This window comes from Siniperca chuatsi, linkage group LG1, assembly GCF_020085105.1.
Source record: "Siniperca chuatsi isolate FFG_IHB_CAS linkage group LG1, ASM2008510v1, whole genome shotgun sequence".
Lineage (NCBI taxonomy): Eukaryota > Metazoa > Chordata > Actinopteri > Centrarchiformes > Sinipercidae > Siniperca > Siniperca chuatsi.
In genome coordinates this window covers 12,486,874-12,514,288 of record NC_058042.1, presented here as the reverse complement: position 1 = coordinate 12,514,288, position 27,415 = coordinate 12,486,874, and the positions used below count along the sequence as shown (strand labels likewise).

The 27,415-nt window shown below is 41.7% G+C and overlaps 1 protein-coding gene across 7 annotated transcripts in view; it reads left to right on the top strand.

The window, feature by feature from the left end:
• pcdh17 (protocadherin 17) overlaps positions 1-27,415 on the top strand; it is a 60,820-nt gene that overhangs the window by 20,437 nt on the left and 12,968 nt on the right. For 2 of the 7 annotated variants that reach the window (XM_044195632.1, XM_044195621.1), the window contains exons 3-4: positions 1,117-1,175; positions 1,647-1,816. In XM_044195632.1, the coding sequence (XP_044051567.1) occupies positions 1,117-1,175; positions 1,647-1,816 (229 nt within the window). Of the gene's footprint in view, positions 1-1,116; positions 1,176-1,643; positions 1,817-4,547; positions 4,795-4,874; positions 5,175-24,549; positions 24,850-27,415 lie in introns of those variants that run through there. The other 5 variants (XM_044195628.1, XM_044195612.1, XM_044195638.1 and 2 more) reach the window with 4 other exon arrangements.

The window sequence follows — 27,415 nt, the reverse complement described above, 5'->3', positions numbered from 1 at the left end:
ATACCCCTGCAACAGTATGAAAGCTATTTCTCTTGAAGGCATTTGTTTCAACCCTTCCTATGTCTACCCAACAGGGACTTTGAGATATTCCTGTCATCAAAATATAAACACATTAGTTTCTGTCTTCTTGTGTTCTTCGTGACTTACAGTGAATCTGATTGCTTAGTTAGTTGTTTTCATTATTAGTAAGGTTGGTAGGTACTTTTGTAAGAAACTGGGATCTTTGTGACCTTTTATCTCAATTGACCTGCAAACCCTCATATACGGTACTTTGATATAATTGATATAATAACATGAGAGAGAGACAGACTGGGAGAGAGACAGAGTACTTTCCAGTGCCAATGTGATTGATCCAGTCTTTAATGCACTGCTGCATACAGTGCGGATTGTTTGGGCAGTATAGAGTTTGTACCAGTATTGCTTTGTACTACTGTATTTTGTTATACATGCCATACTGTTTGTTTGTGTGACTGTATATGTAAGACTTTACTGTGTTAGTGTGTCTTTGCGTGTAGATGTGTGCACACAAGTGTATGTGTGTTTTTTCTATCGATCCACATAGCATGAAGCCCCCTGTGTATGATCAGGTAGCCCCATATCAAATAAACAACAGACGGTTCAACACATACGAGCCACAGTTCTTCACAAACAATTCCTCAATTTCTGGAAGAAAAAAAAAGTATTGAGGCTCAGAGAGTGAACAGTTTCTCACAGAAATGTTGTTAAAGAAACTCTCATTTTAATTTCTGTACAAATAGTGCTGTAATTTGGTTACGAGATGTTTAGCTGACACTTCAACATAGTAACTGCAAAGTTTTCTATGCTAATCAAGACTATTGTCCTAGCAGTTATTGATTATTATGTCTGACAGATTTGATGTTCAGCTCTGCGGTTTACTCTTGAATGGCTAATTAGCCACCTTTATGTGGTTAATGAAATACTCAAACCTAAACAATTTAGAGCTCACATCCCCAGTATTTTATTTGCCCCTACTCTATCCTCTTATTTGTTTCTGTATAATTAATCATATGTCACTAGGAGATCTTGTTTCACAGAAGGACTTATTTCTGTAGAGCCCACTATATACTTTTCTTTTTCTCTCTCTCTTCTCCACAGACGGACAATTTCCCCACTGAGCCTAATTATATGGGTAGCAGACAACAGTTTGTTCAAAGGTAAGAGTTGGGATCTATAACCGTCATTACATCTCAGACCTTTCTTTTCTTTCCTCCAATAGTCCCAACACAGTACTATACCAACAGTAACTAAACTGACAATTAATTGTACTGGGTCATAGCAGGGAGAGGAAGGGCATGTACATTTAATTAGGTTTAAAAGTGGTCACTAACAGTATTCTCTACAACACATAAACTATGATCACACAAGGTCCACTTTTTGTTTCATCTTTAGTCTCCTTTTGCAGACAGTATTGCTGATGCAGTATTTTTAGAAGCATTTTATAAAATCCTAAATCCAATTATTATAATTCTTCCTGTTTTGTTTAAGCATTCAGGGGTGCTCATCAATGTTTCATTCTGTCTCTAAACTTCCACTGAGGATAAAAAAAAATAAAAAGGCTTGACGATTTCTTTGCCATACACTCTGTACTAATGTTCATATTCTTTTTTTGTTTATTTGTCTAGTAGTTCGACATTCAAAGACCCAGAGCGAGCAAGCCTCAGAGACAGTGGTCATGGTGACAGCGACCAGGCTGACAGCGACCAGGACACCAACAAAGGCTCCTGCTGCGATATGTCTGCAAAAGAAGCCCTCAAGTTGAAGGCTACAGGCGTGAAACCACCACCTTTGGAGCAAGGTGAGCCCTCATTGGCAAATTTGATTGTGTGAGAAATGAAAGATGCCACGCAAGCCACACACACTTGAACCAAATGACTATCAATCCGTTTTCTGTGCCGCAGTTATTTGTATTAACGATTGAGCTCCTAACTTGCCTCACCACTCACAATCTGAACTTATACTTGGCCACTTTATCCTCCCCTACTTTGTTCTTTGCACTTTTCTCATTCAATGTGTGTGTGGTGTGTATGTCTATGTGTGTATTTTAGGGTGTGAGTGAGTGTGCATTCTATACACGTCCTCAGTTTATCAAAGCAGACAAGCCCATTATGTTTTTATAAGCCCAACTACTTCAGCCTCTCTATTTAGTCCCCCTTCCCTGAGCACCCGTCTCTGAAACTTTGATAATGGAACATGGAAAATGACTTAGTGAGCGGCAGGCGATGTAGCTTCGTAGTGTGGTGATTAAATATGAATAATTATTCTAAGCGCTGTGGGTCGGGCAGATTACACATGACATGTGTAGAACAATAACTCCCCAGATATAAGTTGTTGCAGTCCTCCTCACCCAGCCACCTCGCATGATTAGTGCAGGGTCAAGGGAGGCAAGAAAGCCAAGATTATACATAGGTATAGAGAGAAGTAATGGGACAGGAGATATGGTAAATATCTCACTGCAGCTTCAACCAGTCATGTACCTCGGTGTTGGCCATTATCTGCTTGGCAAAACAGATATTCCCACAGAAATACAAATTCACTAAAGTCTCTACACCAAGAAGTATGTATCTCACTGACTGGATCCAGAAGTACAGTGCTGTATACTAAACATGGATCCTCTGTAATGGTGCTATTAATCCAGGGAACAGAAGGGCTGTTTTACTCCTTGCGGAAGGACAATGACAATTTGTGCAACACTCTGTGCTGCAATATGCATGTCTGACTAGATAGCATTTCTTTTCCTTTTCATTGGTTTTTAGAATGAAAAAAAGCCACACACGTTAGCAAGAGAAATTGGCCAATTAAAAAGCTCCATATGTTTCTCATTTTGAAAATGTTCCCATTTAATTGTCCATGAGGGACTGAAACAATCACATTTATACTCACAAAACACACATGACAAAGGGAGCTAAGAGTCTATTGAGCAGTAGTCGTTCAGTAAAAACTGTCCAAATACAACGTTGTTGGTGGATGTGTACTCCTACTGCCTGATAGTGCCAACCACAGCCTGTCCATCCACCTTTCTGAGTGTTCGGTATCCTTTTGACAGTCTTGAACAAGAGATTGTCGCACTCATACACACAGACACACACTCAAGCCCGGTGGTGCTGGAAACTCAGTGAAAGGCTATAACCTGCCTTTGCCTGTTTCATACTCATCGCTGCCCTCCCATTTATTCTCACCCTCCGCTGTGTTTTCACCCCTGCTCCACGACTTTTGTTCCACTTCTCCATTTCTCCTTGTTTGGGGAAATTGATTGATGTGAGATTAGACAGTTAACTGGCTGCAGCTGGCTGTGTTTAGCCAATAACGTGAGCTTAGCTAAGCTTTGGGGGAGGGCAGGGGCAGGAGGCCAAGGCATTGTGCAAGAGCAGTGATGAGGTGTGAAGGGTAGTGAACACCACTCTGGCTGTGTTCCAGTGCATCTTTATTAAGATTAAGATACCAGTTAAATGCTCAAAGCAGCAAATGATACCTTATTTTGAGTTCATACGTTCACGAGACAGCAATATTATGGTAGGATCTTGTGTCTATTACAATGTCATCTGCTTAGAAAGGTCTGTTTTTATGTTTTATGTCCTCCTGCTGTTTAAGATGAATCACAAGATGGTCACCTTGTGCCTGGTAAGCTCAAGAGTAGTCCCATCTGCTACTTTGTCTTAAACAGACCCACTCATGTACAGGTAATTTATTATAGTAATTGTATAGCTAATTAATGAGGCTTAGTAAAAAGAAAAAGTGATTAGAGGAAACTGAAACATGACATGAGCTGTTAAAGGAAATATGATGTAATATTCTGCTCTACATTCAGGTAATTGCTATCTGTGGTTTAAATAAAGCTCTTGTAGGTCTATTATCAGATGGAAAAAAAGGAAAAGGGAGCTTGTCATTGGTCACTGTCCCTGGGGTCGTTTTCCTGCAGGCTTATTTTCTTCACATCTCAGCACTTAGCATCTACTTCATAGGTCTTTCTCTTACCCCCCCCCCCCCACCAATCCCATCTTAAGTCCTCTGTTTCTCTCTAAGCATAGCCCTCCCAATTACTCTCTGTAGCTCTCTCTGCTTGCCTGCCAGGACACTGCGGCCTCATTCACTGGCTCAGTATAAACAGAACTACAAGTGCACAAAGCATGTAGTTCAAGTCCCAATCAGTCCCCAACCCTGTTTCAGTTCTTAGCCTTTATAGTCACTAGGTTGTAGCCTGCAGTGTATACACAATTTTGTGTCTTTCTCCTTTTTGTTACTAATTTTGCCATCCTTCTTTAGCCTTTTTTCTTTCTTAATGTACTTTGTTCCCCTCATTTCACTATTTATGCTCATTTTTGGTAATAGACATTGGTAGAGCAAACATACAACTCCCTATTTCCATGCTTGTAATTCATCGTCTCTGTAGTTCAGCGTGGTTTCCTTTCAGACAACATAATCTGGACATCTTCGCATCAGGGACCAGTCTCAAATTAATTAATTAGCCTTGCAAAATTAGTAGCAATGTATTAATTAAGCTTAAGTATATCAAATGCATTTTTTTCCAGTTTTAAACAGCGATTAATTGATGCTCCAACGCGTCTGCAGCAGACGTTGATACAGGCTTGTCTGGCTCCGGCGAAGTGGCTGGCAGCACATCGCTCGCCTCTGTGGAGATGACTGCCATAGTCGCTATCATGAACAGACAGGCGGCAGTGGTGTAGGGAGATGTTACCCACTGATAGGGCTGTCTGAGGAAATGGAGAGAGAGAGGGATGATGGAGGAGGAGGAGGAAGAGCGTGGACGGACACGGGTTGACTCTACCAGTTGACCTTTCCTAATTAGCTGTGATTGGAGTGTGATAATCAAACTGCCTCCCGCCTTGTTTTAAAAGGGAGGCATGAGTGGAACAGAGAATGTGATACGAGGACAGCGTGGATACAGTGAGGAGAGACCGCATGAGATGTGTTCCTATGACAGCGCAGTAAAAGGCGATGAAATTGACTTTTCCCTGTTATTTGTAGAAGGTGATAGAAATCCCCACCCCCACATCATCCCTCAGCTTGTGAATAGCTTAAATAAGGGAAATGTCATGCTTTGTCAATTGCTCTCCCACACGCAAACTCTTGGCACATACACACCCAAAAAATGATGTAAATGCACATATAGACATATATACTGTATGCAAATAAATGATGATGTTGGCAGTATATTTAATTGTTACTCACCAAACCCTTTATTTATATGATGTTTGTCTCCTCTGTAGGTGTTCAGTAATTTCTGGTGCTGAGGATGTCAGCGAGTCCTCTGAACATGGATGCATGTACAGTTTATATATCAAATGTGTTGAAGAGATGTTCCGAAAACATGTTATCTGTTTATCTCTCTGTTTGGTAGCAGAATATCTTAAAAACTACCTAACAGATTTGAGTGACATTGGTGATGTTGGCCAAGGAGGAACTGATGATGTTTCGGTGATGTTTTGGGATCCTATATGTCTGCATTACAGAGTCCTTTTTTACACAATCTCACAAGCTTAAAGAAAGAAAACCCTGAAGTCCCTGGTTCTATATGAATATTTCAGTTAAAACTATTTAAATTAAAAAATATATTTTTTATTTAAATAACTAGTTGTAGTAGGCCATAGTAGAGCTGCTGCCATAATAGAGCTCTTGAGTGTTTTCTAGTTAATCGTTCATTGGCATTGACAGCCTAACAATATATATTTTAAATAGCAATTTCATGTAATGGATTTTTCATTGTACCATTATGAAACTGTGGCAAGAAGAAGGCATGACTTGAAAATTATCCATCTGTAAAATCAAGAGAAAATTAGGTCTTTATATGTTGTTTTGTTGAATAATAGCTTATCTCTACCATTTCACACTGAGACCAAACAAACTAAATATTCAGAATTTAATCCATCTTAAGTATTCGCCCATCTTCCCTTGTGGCAGTCTTAATCTTAAGACTCTAGCATTACTGCACTTTTCCAAAGTGTTTCAAGTCCCTACAATCTAAGTCTTTCCTCTTTTCTTTTTATTCACAGCAATTAATTTTGAATCGTGAGTGAACCTTTTGATTGAAAAAAAAAATTCAATTCCAAGATTAATTGTCTGGTCAGAAGTCAAATCAGATGCCCTTTTCACACTTGTAGCCATGGCAACCTCTATCCTGCTCACTATGGCCTTCAATAAACCTTTATCTGACTGTTGGAAAAGGGCATTCCATTCAACATCATTCATATTTCATACACAGATAAATGCAGACATGCTTTTCAGAGGTTGGGTAGATGTGTGTTACATCTGTTTTTTGAATGCTTCTGAATTTGTATTCAAAGTGCAGCACAACCAGCCTGTTATGAGTTCATTATTGACATGTATGTCATTTTTGTCCACAAATAGTGGACTAAGGCCAGTACATATAATATATATTACAATTATGGTTGCAATTAATAATCCATGTATATTTAATTTGGATATATGTATATTTATAATTCCCTCAAAACTGTATAAAATATCAAGTGTTAAGTATTATGGCTGACCAATTGTAACTTTTATAGGCAAAAGTGTGCACCCATGTGCCCAAGATAATTTACTTTATTATTGGTGTATGAAAGATTTATTCATATTTAGTCACTTCAGTGATGGATGCAACTGAAAAGTGTCAATGACGGTTTATCACAGTCTGATGGATGAGTTTATATCTTTCGTTGTTGTCATTTTTAGGTGGGTTCCCTTTTGGGGTAAATTATTGTTTGTAATGTACAATTTCAGTTGACGCAAGAGACAGACAGAAACACATAGTTCAGACACAGTACAATTGAATCCCAAAAACAAATGCACAAAGCAACAGAAAATCTGGCTGCTGAGATACCGGCTGCTTGAAGATGCCCTTCTTCTGAAACATTTCCAGTGGGCATTGGATCCGAAGTGGAGATGTGATGGAGCCATGGCACAGCTAGAACGTGACTCAATCATATCTCGTGGACAAGGGAACGGACTTTTAGACATTTATTCATCAGATGAAAACTAAAAAAGCAACAACAGTTACTGCTGTTATGAGTGTCTGAAAAGTGCTGGTCAAGTTCCCATTTCTCATTACCATTAATAGATCCTTATTACCTGTGATATTCACAACAGTATATGTGATATTATAATATATAATATTCATACCTTTCATACCCTTTGACCATATGATCAAGGGTCTTTTTTGCAATATTGCATAAATAACCCTAGTAAATGTGCATATCATCGGTGACAACAACAAATATAGCACAGTCATTTCTCATTGGTTTACACTTACACTTGTTCCATAAATCAGTACAGCAAGAACTTAGTTTTTCAAAGCTAAACCTTTATTATTTTTCCAAGCATCTCCTGTTAGCAAGGTAGCACAATAAACTTGTTAGAAGTCTCTGTCAGGGTGGACTCTCATGAGGGCATTGTTAATGTGCGATTCTTCACACAATGTTAAAGTAATTGTTCTGCAGGTTAATGGACAAACATCTGCTGAGAGAGAAGCTTCATTTGAGAGCATTGTAATTAGTCAGTTTACAAACATTATTCTAAACAGCTAGCATATGGAGGAGTCATGGTTTCATGTGACGCTATCACATCTGTCTGTTTAAACATGATTAATTGGGGCCATCGGAATGTGTTTACACCCGTTGTTCCAGTGGAGACATGTACGTGCGTCATTCCAGTGAACTCTAGCAGCATGAGCAGGATTTGATGTGTTACAGAGCTCCCATCTCACTGACTGCATGTTAGCGCTTTTCATCAGTAATCATTGATTTAAAAGTTAGGATAATTTTAGCTTCTCTTTATGTATCTGTCGTGTTTTAATCAACCGTAAAGAATATATCTAAAAGTCCGTAGCATGGCCTTAGGGAGTAGATTAGAAAAACAAGCAACATCTGAAAACAGCAGCCAGATGCTCATGTTTCTTCTTACTGTTTGTGCGAGCCATTGGACAGAGAGGATTTGTCTCTTAGCCTTTCATCTTTTCCTGCTCCTCATCTTCTCGGATCTCCATGGCTTGTCCCTTGGCTGGGCTCATAGCCTGACTCATGGCAACATCACCAGCTACTTTCCTGGTGTGGAAAATGAGAACCATCAGCAATCTGGACTTCTCCAGGATCCATCACTCAAAGTCAAAGAAGATTTGTGAGTGAGTGTGTGTGTGTGTGTGTGTGTGTGTGTGTGTGTGTTTGTGTGCCTATACACATGTGCCAGATCATGTGTTCACCCCATTCTTAGAGGATATGGCGGTATCGCACAGCAGTGAGGCGATTTGCGGCTAAGCTAGTGGAATCCTGTGGAAAGCCTAAAATCTTGTGGGGTGAAGGGAGGGGAAATATCACAGTCTTAGGATTTCTTCTTTCTCATTATGGAAGATTTAAAGGGATTAGTCTATTTTCTTTAATACACAAAGTTTTATTAAATTCCATTGTTGTGATTGTGGTTCAAGAAGGGTAATGTCCATTCTTGTGTCCTTCCTCTTGTGCTGTGTGTGCGTGTGTGTGTGTGAGAGAGATATTGGGCTGGGCTGACTGTGGGGTATGATTTCCACCTCTAAACCTCAGCCTGCCTGCATGGGGGCTCACCCCCTGATCCTCATTCAGCCAGTGAAGCCTATCTCAAGCACTGTGGCACCACAATGTTGGAGAGGACTGATGAATATCTCAGACTCTTACCACTTGGGCTATAAATCTCTGACATTATCTCTTCACCCTCGTAGCCGCAATGAATAATTATGGCATGTTTATGGAAGCAATGAGTAAAAATATGTCTTATTTCTCTCTAAGCACCATTACAACCTCTCATCATAGCATGACTGGACTTCTTCTCTTAAAAAAAAAAGAGTGCTTTTCTCCTGCACCTTCCAATAAGGGCTGCTGCCCCTAAATGCTTATGGCTGCCAAGCCCTCTCTTCTCTCACTCTGTAATGAGAACATTATAGGGTATTAATCTGTGCTCACTTATATTAGACATTGAAAAAACACACAAAGCCATTAAATGCTGTGGAAATGTTATTCAAGGCCCATTAAAAAATGTAGGCGCACTGAGTATGAGGATTAGTCCAGAGTCATGGAGATTTAATGTTAATCACTCTTCAACCATATTGTTAAAGTTTCATCCACTGTTAGGTCCAGTAAAACCTCAGTGATATAATTATTATTTCTTGTTTTAATTTTTTTGTCAGTCTTACTCATCTCTCTGGAAAACAGATTTTGCATGCACAGTATTAAACACACGTTTTAATGCTGAACTGTAGGTCTAGCCAGAGATGCTTTTGTCATTGTTCTTGTCAGAAGCCTCACCTGCAGATGAATATGAATTTGAATTTGTTTAATGCCTCATTTGTGTGTAATATAACTCACAAAGTGAGGCTAGGCGGTTTGATTAGTTTGCATATTTCATGTTTACAGTTTATACATGCACACAGACTTGCTTGCTGTAAACACACTAGTAACCTACTCTTTCATCCAGAGTGTGTGTTTTCACACTGAACAGCAAAAAAAAAAAAAAACCTGTTCTACCACACACACAAGAGAAAACCAGTGTTATTTATCAACTCCATCATCACGATAGACATGTTCTGCTCTCAGTTGTTCTCTTTGAACAACAACCTTGTAGATGTGGCATCTGTGCTATAAATGAAATTAATTAACATTGTGTGGCTGAGCCCCATGGCAGTGCAGCCTACTTTTTGTTTTTTTGCAGGCATTAACCTCTAATTGAAAAGCTTAGTTAAATTTGTGGTTACAGCACACACAATTAGGATTGTTATCAGAACTTTTGATGCTGATATATTTTAAGATAGAAGCTCTGGTGCTGGATTCAGAGAGTGGAGATGTTGCTGCAGTTTTTGCAGCTTATGGGTGGTAATAAGTGAGCTTTTTCTGAAAACAACAAACAGGCTGAACGGTAAATCAGAACCAGTGCTTTGTATCCTTGTGCTTATGTCTGTGTGTCAGTTAGATATACAGACTGACTGACAGAAATAACTCCTGTGAGCAATCTGACACTGATTTGTAAATGGCTGAGTGGATGTGTTTTAGAACCTTCTGCACTGTCTTTGTATACGTTTCTTTGCTGCATGAAGAAATTGTCAAATTCTGAGTTGTGGGCTATGAAATGACCCCCCCCCCTCCCCTCAACTTTCTAAGGGTGAAACCAAGAAGCACTCACAATATAAGTTAGTTTGTTGTCGCAGCACCTCTCTAAGAGTATGTGTGACAGAGCAGCAGAAGAGCTGTTCCAGTATCTGCTCTCAGTGGGTGAAACATGTTGTCCAGCACAGCAGTAGGGAGGATACTACAGAGCAGATTATAATGATACAGAGCATCGTCACTTCCTGGACCAGAGCCACTCGGCGGCCATCTGTCCTCTGTCCATGGACAGCCGGTCATTGATGCATTCGTATGTGTATGTAAGTGTAAGTGTGTGTGTGTGTCGGATGTAATTCTATACATTAATCACACTCTTTTACGTATGCTTTGAATAGCCTCTTTTACATCTTACCTATCATTTTTCAGTCATATACATTATCATTCTCATCTTTTTCAGCACTGATGTACATGCCCTGAAAATTTCATTGGTTTCAAATTTGATGATTGTTCAAGCAGTTTAGCAAGTAAAAATACCAAACAGTTACTGCTTGTGCAAGTTGCACAATGCAAAGAGCTGCTTGCTTTAATCTTCTTCCAATCATTATACATTGAATTGAAATGAGAATAAATTACTTGGTTAATTTGTATTTGTCATTATTTACAATATGTTTTATAGGCAAAAGATTAGTTGATTGATGGTATAAAAAATGAATCGTCCTGTAGATTTCTGTCAGTATTGTAGCAATCAATGTAGTGCTGCCATCAGTAGTTTTTGTCTCGTGTTGAATTTCTTTCAGACCACAAGAAACAAATCTCCAAGTCCATGTCATAAAATTAATGAAACATCATAAAGACTACGGATATGTAACAGTTTAAGGATTAGTTTTAATAAAGATGGCTCTGTTAATTTTATTTATATACTGAATTTTAACATGTATTCTCCATGGCTTCACAGGCTGGGCATGTTTTGTATTTTTAATGGGCTGAGGGTTATTTCAAGCTTTCCTCTAACCTAAAAATATGATATCAAATCAAGCACCTACAACATTACACTTTATTATGAAGAGACAGATGGAGAGACAGATGGAGAGACAAGACTTTTACTTTTCAGCATTGATGTATATGCACTCATGTTCTCACAATTTGAGGAGTTAATTCTCTATCGGGCTGGTAACAATATTGTGAGAAGTCATGAGTGGCACAGATCTTTTTTTCACATGACTGTTTTTTGATCTCACCATAAGCATTTCACTTGTAATTTCACTGCTTGCTTAATGAATTCTTGTCTTGTGTGTTTCTGTTATCTGTGCATTTTACTGCAACTTTCAGTACCAGAACAGTTACTTTGAATTAGCAAACTGGCTGGCACACTTCATAGTCCGTGCAACTCAGTAGCTGCACAGCATTCGCTTTCCACAAACACTTGGTACAAGTGGCAACTTTGCTACTGACAATGTACAGCTTAAAAACCTAGACCCAGCGGAAAAGTGGCATCTGTAAGTGTGCAGTTATTTTAATATGTTTTTGTATGGATTTGGTGAGACAGCCACAATCAGCTGAGGTTTGTCATATACATTATCATTCTCATCTTTTTCAGCACTGATGTACATGCCCTGAAAATTTCATTGGTTTCAAATTTGATGATTGTTCAAGCAGTTTAGCAAGTAAAAATACCAAACAGTTACTGCTTGTGCAAGTTGCACAATGCAAAGAGCTGCTTGCTTTAATCTTCTTCCAATCATTATACATTGAATTGAAATGAGAATAAATTACTTGGTTAATTTGTATTTGTCATTATTTACAATATGTTTTATAGGCAAAAGATTAGTTGATTGATGGTATAAAAAATGAATCGTCCTGTAGATTTCTGTCAGTATTGTAGCAATCAATGTAGTGCTGCCATCAGTAGTTTTTGTCTCGTGTTGAATTTCTTTCAGACCACAAGAAACAAATCTCCAAGTCCATGTCATAAAATTAATGAAACATCATAAAGACTACGGATATGTAACAGTTTAAGGATTAGTTTTAATAAAGATGGCTCTGTTAATTTTATTTATATACTGAATTTTAACATGTATTCTCCATGGCTTCACAGGCTGGGCATGTTTTGTATTTTTAATGGGCTGAGGGTTATTTCAAGCTTTCCTCTAACCTAAAAATATGATATCAAATCAAGCACCTACAACATTACACTTTATTATGAAGAGACAGATGGAGAGACAGATGGAGAGACAAGACTTTTACTTTTCAGCATTGATGTATATGCACTCATGTTCTCACAATTTGAGGAGTTAATTCTCTATCGGGCTGGTAACAATATTGTGAGAAGTCATGAGTGGCACAGATCTTTTTCACATGACTGTTTTTTGATCTCACCATAAGCATTTCACTTGTAATTTCACTGCTTGCTTAATGAATTCTTGTCTTGTGTGTTTCTGTTATCTGTGCATTTTACTGCAACTTTCAGTACCAGAACAGTTACTTTGAATTAGCAAACTGGCTGGCACACTTCATAGTCCGTGCAACTCAGTAGCTGCACAGCATTCGCTTTCCACAAACACTTGGTACAAGTGGCAACTTTGCTACTGACAATGTACAGCTTAAAAACCTAGACCCAGCGGAAAAGTGGCATCTGTAAGTGTGCAGTTATTTTAATATGTTTTTGTATGGATTTGGTGAGACAGCCACAATCAGCTGAGGTTTGGATCACACAATGCTACGGTTTGACTTATATTGTGCACAGTAATGCTATATTGGATGCAGCAACATTATTAATTACAAAAACACCAAGTGACAGATTGTTTGATCAATTCCAGGCAGGCAGTTACAAACTGGGGAAATTGTTCAGTTTTGATTATGTGAAAATGAAATGCCTGGTAAAAATGTCCCTAGACAGTGAATAGCACAACTTCCACCGAATCAGTAAGATACAAGTTAACGGCCCCTTTGTCCAGGCTGTTTCCTAGGCTGATGTGAATAAATATTTGTGGTGCCCTGGGGCATTGTTTCCCCATGTTACACTGCATCAGGAACCAGAGAGATAAATGGGCCTGGCCTGTCCAAGGCATCAAGACTTCTTCTCTGTTACTACCATAACTAGTAGTAATGTCCTTTCATCAATTGCCCGCAGTGCTATACTGTAGATAATGGAGTAGCTGAAGAAGAGGAAATGCTATATAATACAAAGAGAGATGTGGTTTATGCAATGACAGTGCATGCGGATGATCAGAAAAGAAGAAAAATTAGATATATGAAAGGGTATATAGAGCAATAGTAGTAGGGCTTAAATGTATGAAAGAAATACAAATTCAAATAGGTGGACTGAAAGAATAAAAGTCTAAGAAACAGAGCTGCAGTGAAGGAAGGAAGAAACATGACAACAAGTTGATAATTGATCAGATGATGAGAAGAAAGAGCTCATGGATGGATGGATGGATGAATAAAGAAGAAGGACAGAACAGCAGGCGGGGCTCCATGGGAGATTGGCTTAAGTAGCATGGTGCCTGGCCTCGTGCAGTCACTGAGCCACCAGTTCAATTTCAAAAGAAAAACCTAACAACCTTAATGCATACCCAGCTAAGACATGTCTGAACCCAGCCACATATATATACACTCAGGGAAATACTTGCACACACTGTGGCGGCATAAAAAGACTGTATTAAATATGCATTAAAGCATTTGCACCATCAATAGCGCTTTGTGATATATGTGTGGATGGCAAAACAAGCTAGCTTTTCATCAAATATCTCTGTTACACATGTGGCACTGTACTATAGCTTTTCTCATACTGACGACGATGGAGAGAGAGAATGTGTGTGTCTTGGTGAGTATGTGAGGATGGCAAATGGGAGTGTTTTTCTCTGATAACCTCAGTTTGTTACTTTTTGATCCTGCTAAATTAAGATAAGGGGCTTGGTTAATTAAACTGTCACATGGCAATACCTTGAGGAATTGTGAAGCCAACAGAGCTTTAATTGGGTGGCTGCTATTGTCCCTGCGCTGCCTCCCTTTTCCCTGGAAGCAGCCCCATAGAGGGAGAAAACACCCTTATGGCTACTGGCAAAGGATGGAAGAGTTAAGGGAATGACAAGCTTGAACATTTAAATGAAGAGGCGTAGGGGAAGAAACAGGGTGATCTGATCTTAAATTTGGAAAAAAACGATGTACCCCGCTCAACCTAAATATAATTTAAGCCACTAAATACATTATATACCTAACATGTGATGCCTACAATGGCTCCACGACAGGGTGAAGAACCATTTTAGACTTAAAATGAGGAGTTTTAATTGCTGTTTCAGTATGAATGAATGAGAGTTGTGTAATTTTCTGTACATTGTTGTAATCTCTGCGGTGCATTAGTTGCAAGTCTCCAAAGCCCCATGGACAGTATCAGCAAGCTTAAGATGCATCTGTAATTACCAGCAGCCAATTAACAGCTGACCTCACTATCCCACCTCAAACCACAACAAAGATCTATTATGGAGATTTAGAAAGGCTTGCAGTGTAAACAACTAAGTGTGATGGATCTTCAGACAGTGGTTATGAGTGTTTGCACCTCCTCTTTTGGTTTACACATACACACTTCATTAAAATTCAGACCACGGTGAGGTAGATGGTTGGATGTGTTGCAGATGTGTCTCTGTAACAGGTTTTAAAGAGAACAACACTCAACCTCTATGTGTTACTCCCACTAGTTAGTACCAGATTCACTCATGTTTTCAGTTTTTATTGTTGCAATTAGTTGCAGTAAAAAAATAAAATATATATATATATATATATATATATATATCTATATATATATATCTATATATCTATATATCTATATATATATATATATATATATATATATATATATATATATATATATCTATATATATATATATATATATATATCTATATCTATATATATATATCTATATATCTATATATATCTATCTATATATATCTATATATCTATATATATCTATATCTATATATATATATATATATATCTATCTATCTATCTATCTATCTATCTATCTATCTATCTATCTATCTATCTATCTATCTATCTATCTATCTATCTATCTATATATATATATATATATATATATATATATATATATATATATATATATAGATATATATATATATAGATATAGATATAGATATAGATATATCTATATATAGATATAGATATATCTATATATAGATATATGAGCATCCTAGTGTTACGGACAGAGTGACCGGAGACGATGGTAAGGATACAGAGAAAGTTTATTGCAACACAGAAGTATAAAGGAGTGAAATAGATACTGTCCTTTATCTTACGGATGGCGGAATCGTGTGTGCACTGGGGCGACACACACGGAAGACAGGAAACACACAGGAGCTCAGGATACAGGAGACAGACGGGAGCCAGGAGTAGGAGCAGCACACTCAGGAGATTAGTGACAGACAGGAGCCGAGGTTCGGAGTTCCAAGGGGTAGGTTTCCAATGAATCGTAGTGGTGAGTCCGTGAAGTATACGTAGGAAGACTGCTATAATCTGTCCTTAGTATTAACGAGACCGGACACTGACTGAGGTGCGGAGCTGGGTTTTATAGGGAGTAGGGTGGTTGATTAAGTGCAGGTGTGTAATGGTTGACAGGTGTTGGGAATTAGTACTCCGGTGAGGGAGTGCGGTGTGGCTGTGATGAGGTGGAGCCTGGCGTGTCTGTAACAGTACCCCCCCCCTCACGGTCCGCTCCTGAGGACCGGAACCCCGACGCCGCGGCGGCCGTCCTCTTCCTCGGGGCTGGACGATCCGGATGATCTGCGTGGAATTCCGTCAGAAGAGAAGGGTCGAGAATGTCATGTCGGGAACCCATGACCTCTCCTCTGGACCGTACCCTCCCAATCCACCAGATATTCCAGAAGGCCACCACGGCGTCGGGAGTCCAAGACCTCGCGGACCTGGTAAGCGGTACCATCCTCTAAGAGAAGCGGTAAGGGGGCATCTGTCGTTTCGCCAGGCTCTGTGGAGACAGGAACAGAAGGATAAAATGGTTTCAGTAATGAGACATGGAAAGTAGGATGGATCTTGTACTGGGCTGGTAACTGGAGTTTATATGTGACAGGGTTGATCTGTTCGATTATGGTAAAGGGGCCAATGAATCTGGGACTTAGCTTTCTGCAGGGCAGGCGCATCCTGATGTCGCGAGTGGATAACCAGACCTTCTGGCCGGGTAGGTATCTTGGAGTGGTGGATCTCCTAAGATCGGCCGTCAGCCTGCGCCTGCAGAGTGCTCTCCGTAGTTGATGATGAGCTGCGTCCCAGACCCTCTCGCTCTCTCGGAACCAGTGATCCACAGCTGGAACTTCTGAGGGTTCCCAGACCATGGGAAGAGAGGGGCTGGTAACCGAGCACGCACTGGAAGGGAGTGAGTCCAGTAGATGGTTGACGTAGGGAGTTCTGGGCGTACTCGGCCCAGCCCAGGTACTGGTTCCAAGAGTCCTGGTGGTCATGGCAGAAGGTACGTAAGAAACGCCCAATGTCCTGAATCTTCCTCTCCGTCTGACCGTTGCTCTGAGGATGGTAGCCAGAGGAGAGGCTGACGGTCACACCCAGGAGGGAAAAGAAGGCTTTCCAGAACCGGGAGATGAATTGTGGTCCTCGATCAGAAACTATATCCTCCGGTAACCCGTAGTACCGAAAGACATGGTTAAATATGCATTCGGCAGTCTCCATAGCCGTGGGCAGTCCTCGAAGTGGGATGAGGCGGCAGGACTTGAGAACCGGTCCACGACTACAAGGACACAGGTGTGATTGTCTGAAGGAGGGAGATCTGTGATGAAGTCCACCCCAGGTGTGACCAGGGTCTGTTGGGCATCGCCAGGGGACAGAGTTTGCCTGCGGGAAGATGACGTGGAGATTTAGATATGGCACATTCTGTACAACCCTGGGACGTACCTTCTCACATCCTCGCCATGCTTGGCCACCAGAAGCGTTCCCGTAGCAGCGAGAGGGTTCCATTGGCCCCTGGGTGACCAGTGCCCAACGAGGTATGAGAAGTATGGATGAGTTGATTACGCTGGAGTCTCGAACGCACTGTAGACCGGGGACAGCCCGGCGGAGTACTGGTGGAGACATTGGAGGAGGGAACTGAATTCTCGGACCATAGTATGGGATTGACGAACACGTGCTGAGGTATAATGGGTTCAGGGTCATCTGTAGTGATCTCGGGAGCGTGTAGCCGGGACAAAGCATCTGCCTTGATGTTCTTAGAACCGGGACGGTAAGAGATCTGGAAATGGAATCTGGTAAAAAACAAAGCCCAACGTGCCTGGGCGGGGTTAAGACGTTTGGCCTGTTTAATATACTCCAGATTTTTATGATCAGTTAGAACCGTAAAGGGGTGCTGGGCGCCCTCCAACCAATGCCTCCATTCCTCTAAGGCCAACTTCACGGCCAGCAGTTCTCGGTCACCGATGTCGTAGTTCATCTCCGCCGGGCTGAGTTTCGGGAAAAGAAAGCACATGGGTGGAGTTTAGCTGGGTTACCATGAGGTTGGGATAGCACCGCTCCTACCCCAGTCGTAGAGGCGTCTACTTCGACTGTAAATGGTTTTTCTGGATCTGGATGAGTAAGGAGCGGTGCGCTGGAGAAGGTCCTCTTGAGGAGGTCAAAAGCTTCTTGAGCAGCTGGTGGCCAGGACAGAGACTTGGGCTTATTACGAAGGAGGTTGGTTAAGGGGTTGACTATCTTGCTGTAATTGCGGATGAAGCGACGGTAAAAGTTTGCGAACCCCAGAAATCGTTGCAGTTCCTTTACCGTAGTTGGTGTGGGCCAATTCTGGATGGAATCCACCTTCCCCTCGTCCATCTGGATGCCACTACCACTGATGGTATAACCAAGGAACTGCACTGTAGTCTGATGGAATTCACACTTCTCCGCTTTGAGAAAGAGGTGATGACTTCTCAGGCGTTCTAGGACCTCCACAACATGTAGGAGATGATCCTCTGGGCTCCGGGAGTAGATCAGTATGTCGTCAATGTACACGATTACGAATTTGTGAAGGAACTCCCGGAGTACCTCGTGAATAAAGTCCTGGAAGACAGAGGGGGCGTTGGCCAGACCGTAGGGCATTACCAGGTACTCATAATGGCCCGTAGGTGTTACGAATGCCGTCTTCCATTCGTCCCCCTCACGTATTCGGATCAGGTTGTAGGCGCTGCGGAGGTCCAACTTGGTGTAGATAGTGGCACCGCGTAGTTGTTCCAGCGCAGCAGGGACGAGGGGAAGTGGATACCGGAACTTGACTGTGATCTTGTTGAGGGCTCGATAATCCACACAGGGCCGCAAGCCTCCATCCTTTTTGGCCACGAAGAAGAAGCTTGAGGCTGCTGGAGAAGTGGACGGTCGGATGTAACCCTGAGCGAGGGCTTCCTCGATGTACTCCCCCATGGCTTTCTGTTCCGGAATAGACAACGGATAGATCTTTCCATGGGGCACTGGTTCACCCGGGATGAGGTCTATTGCGCAGTCCCATGGCCGGTGCGGTGGCAACTGAGAGGCTCTCTTAGGGCAGAAGACATCCTTATAGGCGGAATAACATGGCGGAATCTCCACTGACTGCTTCTCTCTGGGACTTTCGACGGATGTGGTGCACAAGTGGAGACTCTGAAGGCGGGATGTCGATGGTTTGGGTCGGCGAGGAAGCAGCCAGGAAACAGGACTGACCCCACTTCAGGACTTCTCCAGTAGCCCAAGAAACGATGGGGTCGTGGTGTTCCAACCATGGGCGCCCTAAGATTACCTCTACAGTTGAACCCTCCAGAACCATTAAACGTTGTTGTTCCTCATGCAGCAGGCCTACCCGGATGGTGACAGGATGGGTAGCCCTCTGTATGCCACGGCGACTGATGGATTTTCCAGTTATGGCTCGGACTTGGTAACTGGTGGGAGTGATGGGCGTCTTGATGCCAAGCTGACGGCAGAGGGAACCGGAGATGAAATTGCCGGCTGACCCGGAATCAATGAGGGCTTGTACTGGAACGGACACATTATGGGTCACCAGAGTTATTTCAGTAGACAGGGGTTTACTGCAAGGGAGACTAGGAAGAATCACACTCACCATAGGACGTGGTGGTCTCACTGGACAGGTGGCCCTACTATGTCCAGAAGCTCCACAGTACAGGCAAAGTCCTCGGGTCAGCCGTCTCTGCCGCTCCGTCGGGGTTAGATGATAGGAGTCCACCTGCATGGGTTCGGATTCAGGTTCTGGAGGGCGGAGTTTCTCTGGCGGACGGAGGTTGCGTGTGAGTGATGGCTGGTCCTGGTGTTCTGGGTAACACGTCTGCATACGAGTAGCCACCCGAATGGCTAACTGGATAAACCGTTCGAGGCCGATGGTGTCCTCGTATGCAGCGAGATGCAATCTGACCCGGGGTTCCAATCCCTGACGGAAGGTGGTAATAAGGGACTGCTCGTTCCATCCACTAGCTGCCGCGAGGGTTCGGAATTCCAGGGCGTAGTCCTGGATCGACCGCTGACCTTGTTTCAACTGATATAATTTCTCTCCGGCCGAGGAATCTCCAGCTGGTCTTCCGAACACCTCGCGGAAGTGCTCCAGGAAACTCGTCAGGGATTGAGTGACTGAACTGTTCTGAGACCAGATAGATTCGGCCCACTGCAACGCTCTCCCCTGTAGCTGAGAGATGACGAAAGCCACTTTTGAGCGTTCAGTGGGGTACAGGGAGGATTGCATCTCCAGGACCAGGGAACACTGTAGGATGAATCCGTTGCAGTCCTCCGCCAGGCCAGAGAATGGCGCTGGTTTGGCCATGGGACTGGGACATGGCGGAACTGCTGGAGTGACCGAAGCGGAAGCGGAAGCATCGGAGGTAGATGGCGATGAAGCGATGAGACCCCGGCGTAGAATCTCCAGTAACTCCTGTACTGGATCGGTGGTACTCATGCTGAGTATAGTTGTCTTCTTTGGTCCGGTCTTCTGTTACGGACAGAGTGACCGGAGGCGATGGTAAGGATACAGAGAAAGTTTATTGCAACACAGAAGTATAAAGGAGTGAAATAGATACTGTCCTTTATCTTACGGATGGCGGAATCGTGTGTGCACTGGGGCGACACACACGGAAGACAGGAAACACACAGGAGCTCGGGATACAGGAGACAGACGGGAGCCAGGAGTAGCAGCAGCACACTCAGGAGATTAGTGACAGACAGGAGCCGAGGTTCGGAGTTCCAAGGGTAGGTTTCAATGAATCGTAGTGGTGAGTCCGTGAAGTATACGTAGGAAGACTGCTATAATCTGTCCTTAGTATTAACGAGACCGGACACTGACTGAGGTGCGGAGCTGGGTTTTATAGGGAGTAGGGTGGTTGATTAAGTGCAGGTGTGTAATGGTTGACAGGTGTTGGGAATTAGTACTCCGGTGAGGGAGTGCGGTGTGGCTGTGATGAGGTGGAGCCTGGCGTGTCTGTAACACCTAGAGTGTAGCAATACATTAATGTAGCTGAATTTTATTACATTTTAGGTGAAATGCAGCACCGGTGCACATACATTTATCTGAAGCACCATACAATACATCATATTAACTAAAATGTCAGCAGCTGTATCTGATATAATTTTAGAAAATAAGCATTACTGAGATTATTATGGTATCTTAGAAACATTGTGAGGTTGTTGCTGCTGGAGGAAGTATCCTCGATAGCATAATGCCCATTGTGTGGTGATGTTTTAAAAACAGTTGTCCATCTGTCTCTGAAGGTGATCAAAATCTGCCTTGATTAACAAGTGGGAAATCTGGGTGATGGTCCCCTGTGCTGCCTCTCATCCCCTCCCAAGTGGGGATCAAAGAGGATGAAGTTTTGAGCCTAGGGATAATCCAGTTCCCTAGATTGTGATAATGCTGCTCACGATGATCATGTGGATGAGAGCGGGTTTGGGTGTGCACATGGCTGTGGGTCTGTGCTTGCATGTACTTATGTGCCTACGTGGTGGTGCTCAAAAGAGAAGAGGCAGACAATAGCAGCGTCAGCCAGTGAATTAGTACACATAGACTGATGGAAAATACACACTCTTGCTGTTTCTGTATCCAGGCAACCACATCAGAATTCAAGACATATTGAACAACAGGTGATTGCCACCATCTTCCTTTTTCAGCTTTGAGTGCTAACTTCTTCTACTCATATGTGAATTAATATACAACAATTTCAAGTGACAGTAAAATTAGACAAATCCTAGCTTATTTAATTTACTACACCTTGTTTACTAGAAAACACATTTATAATATAAATATAATCCAAAACATTTAAATGTAGAGAATTCCGTGCAAATTACTGTGACTTAGCTTTGTTTGTGTTCTTTGTGAATTTGTCTTTTCTTTGTGACTCAACGCAAACAGTTTGTGAAATGACAGTGAGCTTAAGCTCTGCTGAATCTCATTTTAGTTTTAAGTTCCCTGTTGTTCCGCATGGTCTCTTCCCACCCTGATCCGTGTCTGGTGTTGGTGTCCAGCTGTTCCATCAGCACGACAAGTGGTTCAGGAAACTCCCTCATTGTTCACTGACCAATCGCAAACACACCAGAATGCTGTCAACGAGCATTTTCCACCCAGTGGTTTGCATTTGCTTGCACCTGTGGTTTTAGCCCAGAGGGCAGAAGATGCAGGAGGGGGGTGGCAGAATGGGGAGAGGCTGGGCATTGGGGTGGAAAGGCAGTCAGGGTTGGGATTAGGCTGTCTTTCTGTCTGTCGAGATTAAACGAAATAGATTCATTGTGAGTTTCCCCCATTTTGTCGTGTTTTCCTCAAAATGCATCAGAGGACAGCTGAGCCTTACCATTCAAATTTACATTTTTGTAATTTGCATGAACTCATTGGAGCTTGGAGGCAACTTACGGTTTGTGCGTGCATGTATGCATGCATGCGAGTGTGTATCTGGGCATGTGCTTTGTAATTTGACAAGCAAAATAAAGAACTTGTCTAAACAGTCCAATAGACATGACTGGAAAGAGCTTGCCCTGCATTCATGGCCATCTTGCACTCGAACCAGGACAGTTGAAGCATTTGTTTTCCAAAATTTCCTGGAATGTTAAGAAATTACACTAACTGCCTTCACTGATTTACAACATGTTGTAACACAGTATCATGCTGCAGTAGAGAGTCTACTATGGAGAGTTACTAGAATAGATATACTCTGCACTGCAGTACTTTGCTAGCGTGCGTTGTGAATCTTATCAGGCAGAGTTGTGGTAGTGGATTTTGTGTGTGTGTGTGTGTGTGTGTGTGTGTGTGTGTGTGTGTGTGTGTGTACGTGTTTGTGAGTGTGTGTGCCTGCATGTGTGTGTCCAGGCCCCTCTGGAGTCCATTAATCCCAAATCTAACAGACTTACTGCAGAGGCAGCCTTTGATGTGTGCTGAATCCCTCTCTGGAATATTGGATGCTGTTTCCATAATATTCACGTCCTATTCTCTCATCAGGAATACATTGTTTTGTTTTTTTCCCCATGATGCCGGGATTGTCCAGCAGGACAGGTGGCTGCCGTGGTATGAGTTTGTTTACAATTCAGGTGTGTTTTCACCAGTTCTCTGATCTGTAATTTTACATCTCTGAGCTCTTTTAATCCCATTCTTATCTTGTGTAAGCCTTCTAATCTTTGACCCTAATCTTAAACCACCACATAGAATGGGGCAGTGTAGATTGAGGAGAGTTGTTTTTCTCACCTTCAAACTCAATGCATACATTTGTCAGCGAATGCTGGGGTCCTCTAGCCTTTGGTTGTTTTTTTTTTTATCATGGGCCGAGTCTGAGAGGTACTTATTCTTATATATTTCTATTTATTTGTGTTTTATTGCATTGGCCTGGACTTGAACCCAGCCTGTTTTAAAGCCTCGTGCTCATAACCCACCAGTCTCAGGAGTGAAACATATGGAGAGGCAAAGAAAGTATAAATTAGATAGTGAGATGGAAAACACATTTCTATTTGAAATGCTTATCCCCCCTGACGGGTAGACTAATAGACCGTTATTGCATTTCCGTCAGTTTCTTTTAATCTAATCATACTTATAAACAGATGAGTGAGAGTGTTAGTGTGCACGTATGTTTACCCATACAGAGACACAAGCAACCAGCGTCTAGACTGCAAACACCAATTTGGCTGGGACACGGAGGAACATCAATGCTAAAGAAATGTTGCTGAAACACTAGGGCATGTTCCTCAGTCTTGCACGGAAGGGAGCTTGTAGTGACAGACAGACGGCAAGAGGAGGAGGAGGTGCAGCAGAAATAGAGGAGAGGTTGGCAGAGCTCACTGTGGCTAATACATCCAAAGTGTGTCAGTTAACTCTCTAAATGTGTTAGGCCCCGGGGCTGAGAAAGCCAACACCATCGACTCAACCTACCACTCTCCACCTTTCCACTTAGCCTCTGTTCAACACCCGCCAATATCCTTAGGGGAGCTACACTGCTGTTCATTGGCACAATTGATCAAATGCCCACATGCTAAAGTGTGCAGTTTTCTTATTGCACGTATTAGTCTCATGAGTACATGTGCAGGGGAATGAATTTAGAGTGGTGTGCTGCTATGCGGCAAGGTAAGTAGCTTTACAGGTGGTGTGTCTTCACACTTCTTTCCCTCTTTTGGCTGATGTATCAAGCTGTTTAGCAAGCAGTCAGGCTGAGGGCGATCCCACTTCATTACAGTAGGTAATGATACTATTATTTGATAGTTTGGTACTTTACACAGTATCACTGTCATGTACGGTAAAGAAAAAGTAGTGATTGGAAATTTGCTAAATGCATTTTCAGTATTGATTATGATGTGCATTAATAATTTACCCAAAAACATTTTTCAGCATTGACATTCCCCCTTATTTGCCAAATTACATCTAAATAGTGCATATTTCAATATGATTTAGTGCACTCTCAGGAATTGTAATAACACACAAATAAAATACACAGTGAAAATGCCTGACTGTGCTCTAGTGAGTCAAAGTGAAAGAAAAAGGAAAATATTAGCACACAGGAGTAAGCAGGCTTGGTCTGTCAGACTGTTTGAAAACATCTGTCTGATGTCATAACAGGTATGTGCTTAAGCTCACAGCATATTTACACAGCTGTAGATGCTGTTAGTTTAGCTGAATTAATGTAAGAGAAGTACACAACAGATCTTCTCAAGTGCCACTGCTGTTCTCCTGAGAAATACTGGAGGTTCTGGTGGTGGTATCACAATCTGCAGAATTGAATCTGAAAGATTACATTACAAATCATCAGCACATCTGGCTTTTCATGCAACCATAGTCAGACTAGGTTTTCTACTGTAGCACTCCCAAACTTGGATTAACAATTTTGATTGATTTGTTGTAAGTGTGTTGAAAACATAATTTCTGATATTTTCTGTCACTTTTTTGATGTCTGAAACCGTTTTCATAACCCCAAGTCAGCACCAACCATGACCAATTAATTCTTCTAGGTTTCGGCCCCTTCTTGGATTGCATTAGGCTCAAGTGTCAAGCCTCTCAACATGTTTCACCTACCTACCCTGTCTGTATTGAGTTTGACCGGTTTGGAGCCACTAAGAGGAAGGTATTGCTAGTGGCAAGGGTTACATTTTCCTTTTCCTCTTTTTTGCATGATTTTGATGAATGTATTGTTGTCATTGCAACTTTTGTCTCAGAGCTTCATTCTACATACAAAAACTCAACACCAAAAATGATCAAGGTCATTTGATACCATAGAACCCAAATGCAATAGTAAGGACAACACTATGCTACTGTATACTGTATGTGTATGCATTGTTATATTACAGTGATGGTTCTGTTGAGAGAGAGAATCAGAAGCACTTTGCCTAATCCTGCTAAAGCAGTACACATGGGAATGATTACTTGCACAAAGCCATGACACCCTGAGTTGTTCAAATCCCATTGTTCAAAAGAGAGCGACAAACAGAGGCAGACAGAGAGAGAGAGACAATAAAAGAAAGTGATTAAATTCAGCAAATGTGACAGGATTGTATGATGTCTGGTGGATCTTGTTATTGTATGGATTGTCTGAATGAAGCCTCCACAGTGCTGAATGTGTTTATCCTTGTTGTTTCAGGCCAGTTATCAGGACAGGACCACAGCACCTCAATTTAGGCTCTAAATCCAATCAGTTTACGAAGAGAGCCCTCAAATCTGGAGCATTGGAAATAGCATCATTAAAGTAGCATGGTTAAAGTGTAAAAATCTGTTGGAGTGAGGCACTTCAAAAGATGACCCTCTGTGAATTAGCAACAAAAGGTTTCCCTTCACTCTTTCTTTAATAGGGTGTTTTAACCCTGTTTTCTCCTTGGATAGAAACAGGATTTCTGTAATGAGCTGGTGAATCATAAATTCTCTGGTTAATTTTTTTTAATTCCCTGCCCCCTCCCATTTCTCTCTCACTTTCTCTCTATTTCTTGCATTCTCTATCTCTCTAAATGGGCCAAGGCAACTTTCCTTGCCGTCTACTGGGGGAAGGAAGTAGATTAAGGCTATTAACAGGCAGAAGGATGCTGATCAGCCTTTCTGGTCTCTGGTCTTATGTCTGGTCCATACTGTGTTCTCACTCCTAAGGCTCTTCAGTAATCGGCACCCTTCGACCATGGTGTGTTTGTTTGTTTGGTGTGTGTGTGTGTAGTGGAGAAAGTGTTGTTTCACTGAAACAGCCCATTTGATTCCCACAAATATCCTCAAATACAATCTAAGGGTGTCACGCAGCGACCAAAGCAGCACAAAAGAGTGCACTCTCTTTCACATCTGCAAACAGTAAGTAGCAGCGAGTAGAAATAAAACATGATGCAGGCATGCTGTGTCTGTTTATGTTGCTTATGAGTGAACATGCTGCAATGCACACAATAGAGACAAGACACACACACACACAAGCAATCTATATTTAGATAACAAACTGCCATAAACCCAAGCTAAAGAGGGAAGAAATAAACAAAAGAGAGAGGAAAAAAGCAAGGCGGTCCAGAAGCATCCCCTGTCACGGTGCAATCCCCCATGTCCTAATTACACAGGCTTAGAGGAAGCGGAGGATTAGCCACCGATTCACTACGCTTCTCGCCTCATCTTCTAATAAGTCCCCTTCTTGTCTCCTTGCCACCCTTTGTGCCACCCTCCATGTCTCTCTTCAGGTAAAGGTAAAAAGATACTATTGACCTGTGGCTTTCTGTCTCTATTTGTTCCTTCTTGCTAACATGTCTGCCTCAGACAACACCACCTAATCCCATTTTAAAAGTAGGCTGTGCAACAGACTTGTTTTGATAGTTGCTCTCAACATTTTATGTTCAATATTGGGACATAGGACAGTGTTTACATCAGTAATATGTTTTGCTTTGTATGTATGGGTTTGTATGTATTAGTGCATGTGTTGGCATGTGTGCTCTTTTTTTATTGGTCAGCTTTAGCTAAAAACAAATGTAAACTTTAATTTACACTGGCATACATACTTTCAATGCAAAAGGCAGAACAACAAGTTGGGGTGATATCACTTTACATGTAAATAGACTGCATTCTAGTTTTCTGCTGTATTTGTGTTTGACCTGTTCTATAATAATATTTTTGAGTGATAATCTGTAAATCTATATAGGGGCCTGTGTCATTTTTTTATATTTTGGGTTCCTGGCAACTTTATACTTTGTTAAATTGCCAGTATATCACTGTATTGCTAAACTATTGATATTTATTCATTCATAACATTTTCATGTTAATTGTTGATAGGTATAAATAGCTTGATGGCAGAAGCAATGATGTAAGGGTTGTTCCTCTCAGATATCTACGTACATCTAATAGCTTGCCTGTGGCTGCTCTGCTGCAATTGCTCCACTATTAGAACATTTAAGGAGTGAGAGAAAGAGGAATTAAAGAGTGAGCTATAGCCAGAGGAAATGGGAATTATACAAGGTCTCAGGTTCACAGGTTGGAAAGAGGCTCAGGTTTTTTGATTGGCTGAAGCAAGAATCTTCCTTGACTGATCTTGCAATATTTATTGAGTGCCTCTGACCACTATAAACAGTGAATGCTCCGAGCGGCTGTATGCACAACAAAAAATAAAAAAGCCGCTCAGCTTATTATAGCTAATTCTCCATGTTTGTTTTCCTCCTCTCTGTTGAGCTCTCTCTAGTAATGAAAGCACCTCAATGAAGAACACTTAAAATAGGTTCTCAAACACAGCAGTGGGAATTTTCTGAAGAATGTTGTCACACGTCACAAATGTGCTTCCAGATAAATATCAGTTTGCCTGTTCTCAGCGCTTTTTGGCCTTGGATAGGTTCCCATGGTCGTTCATTACTGTTGAACCTGTTTGTTGAGGTT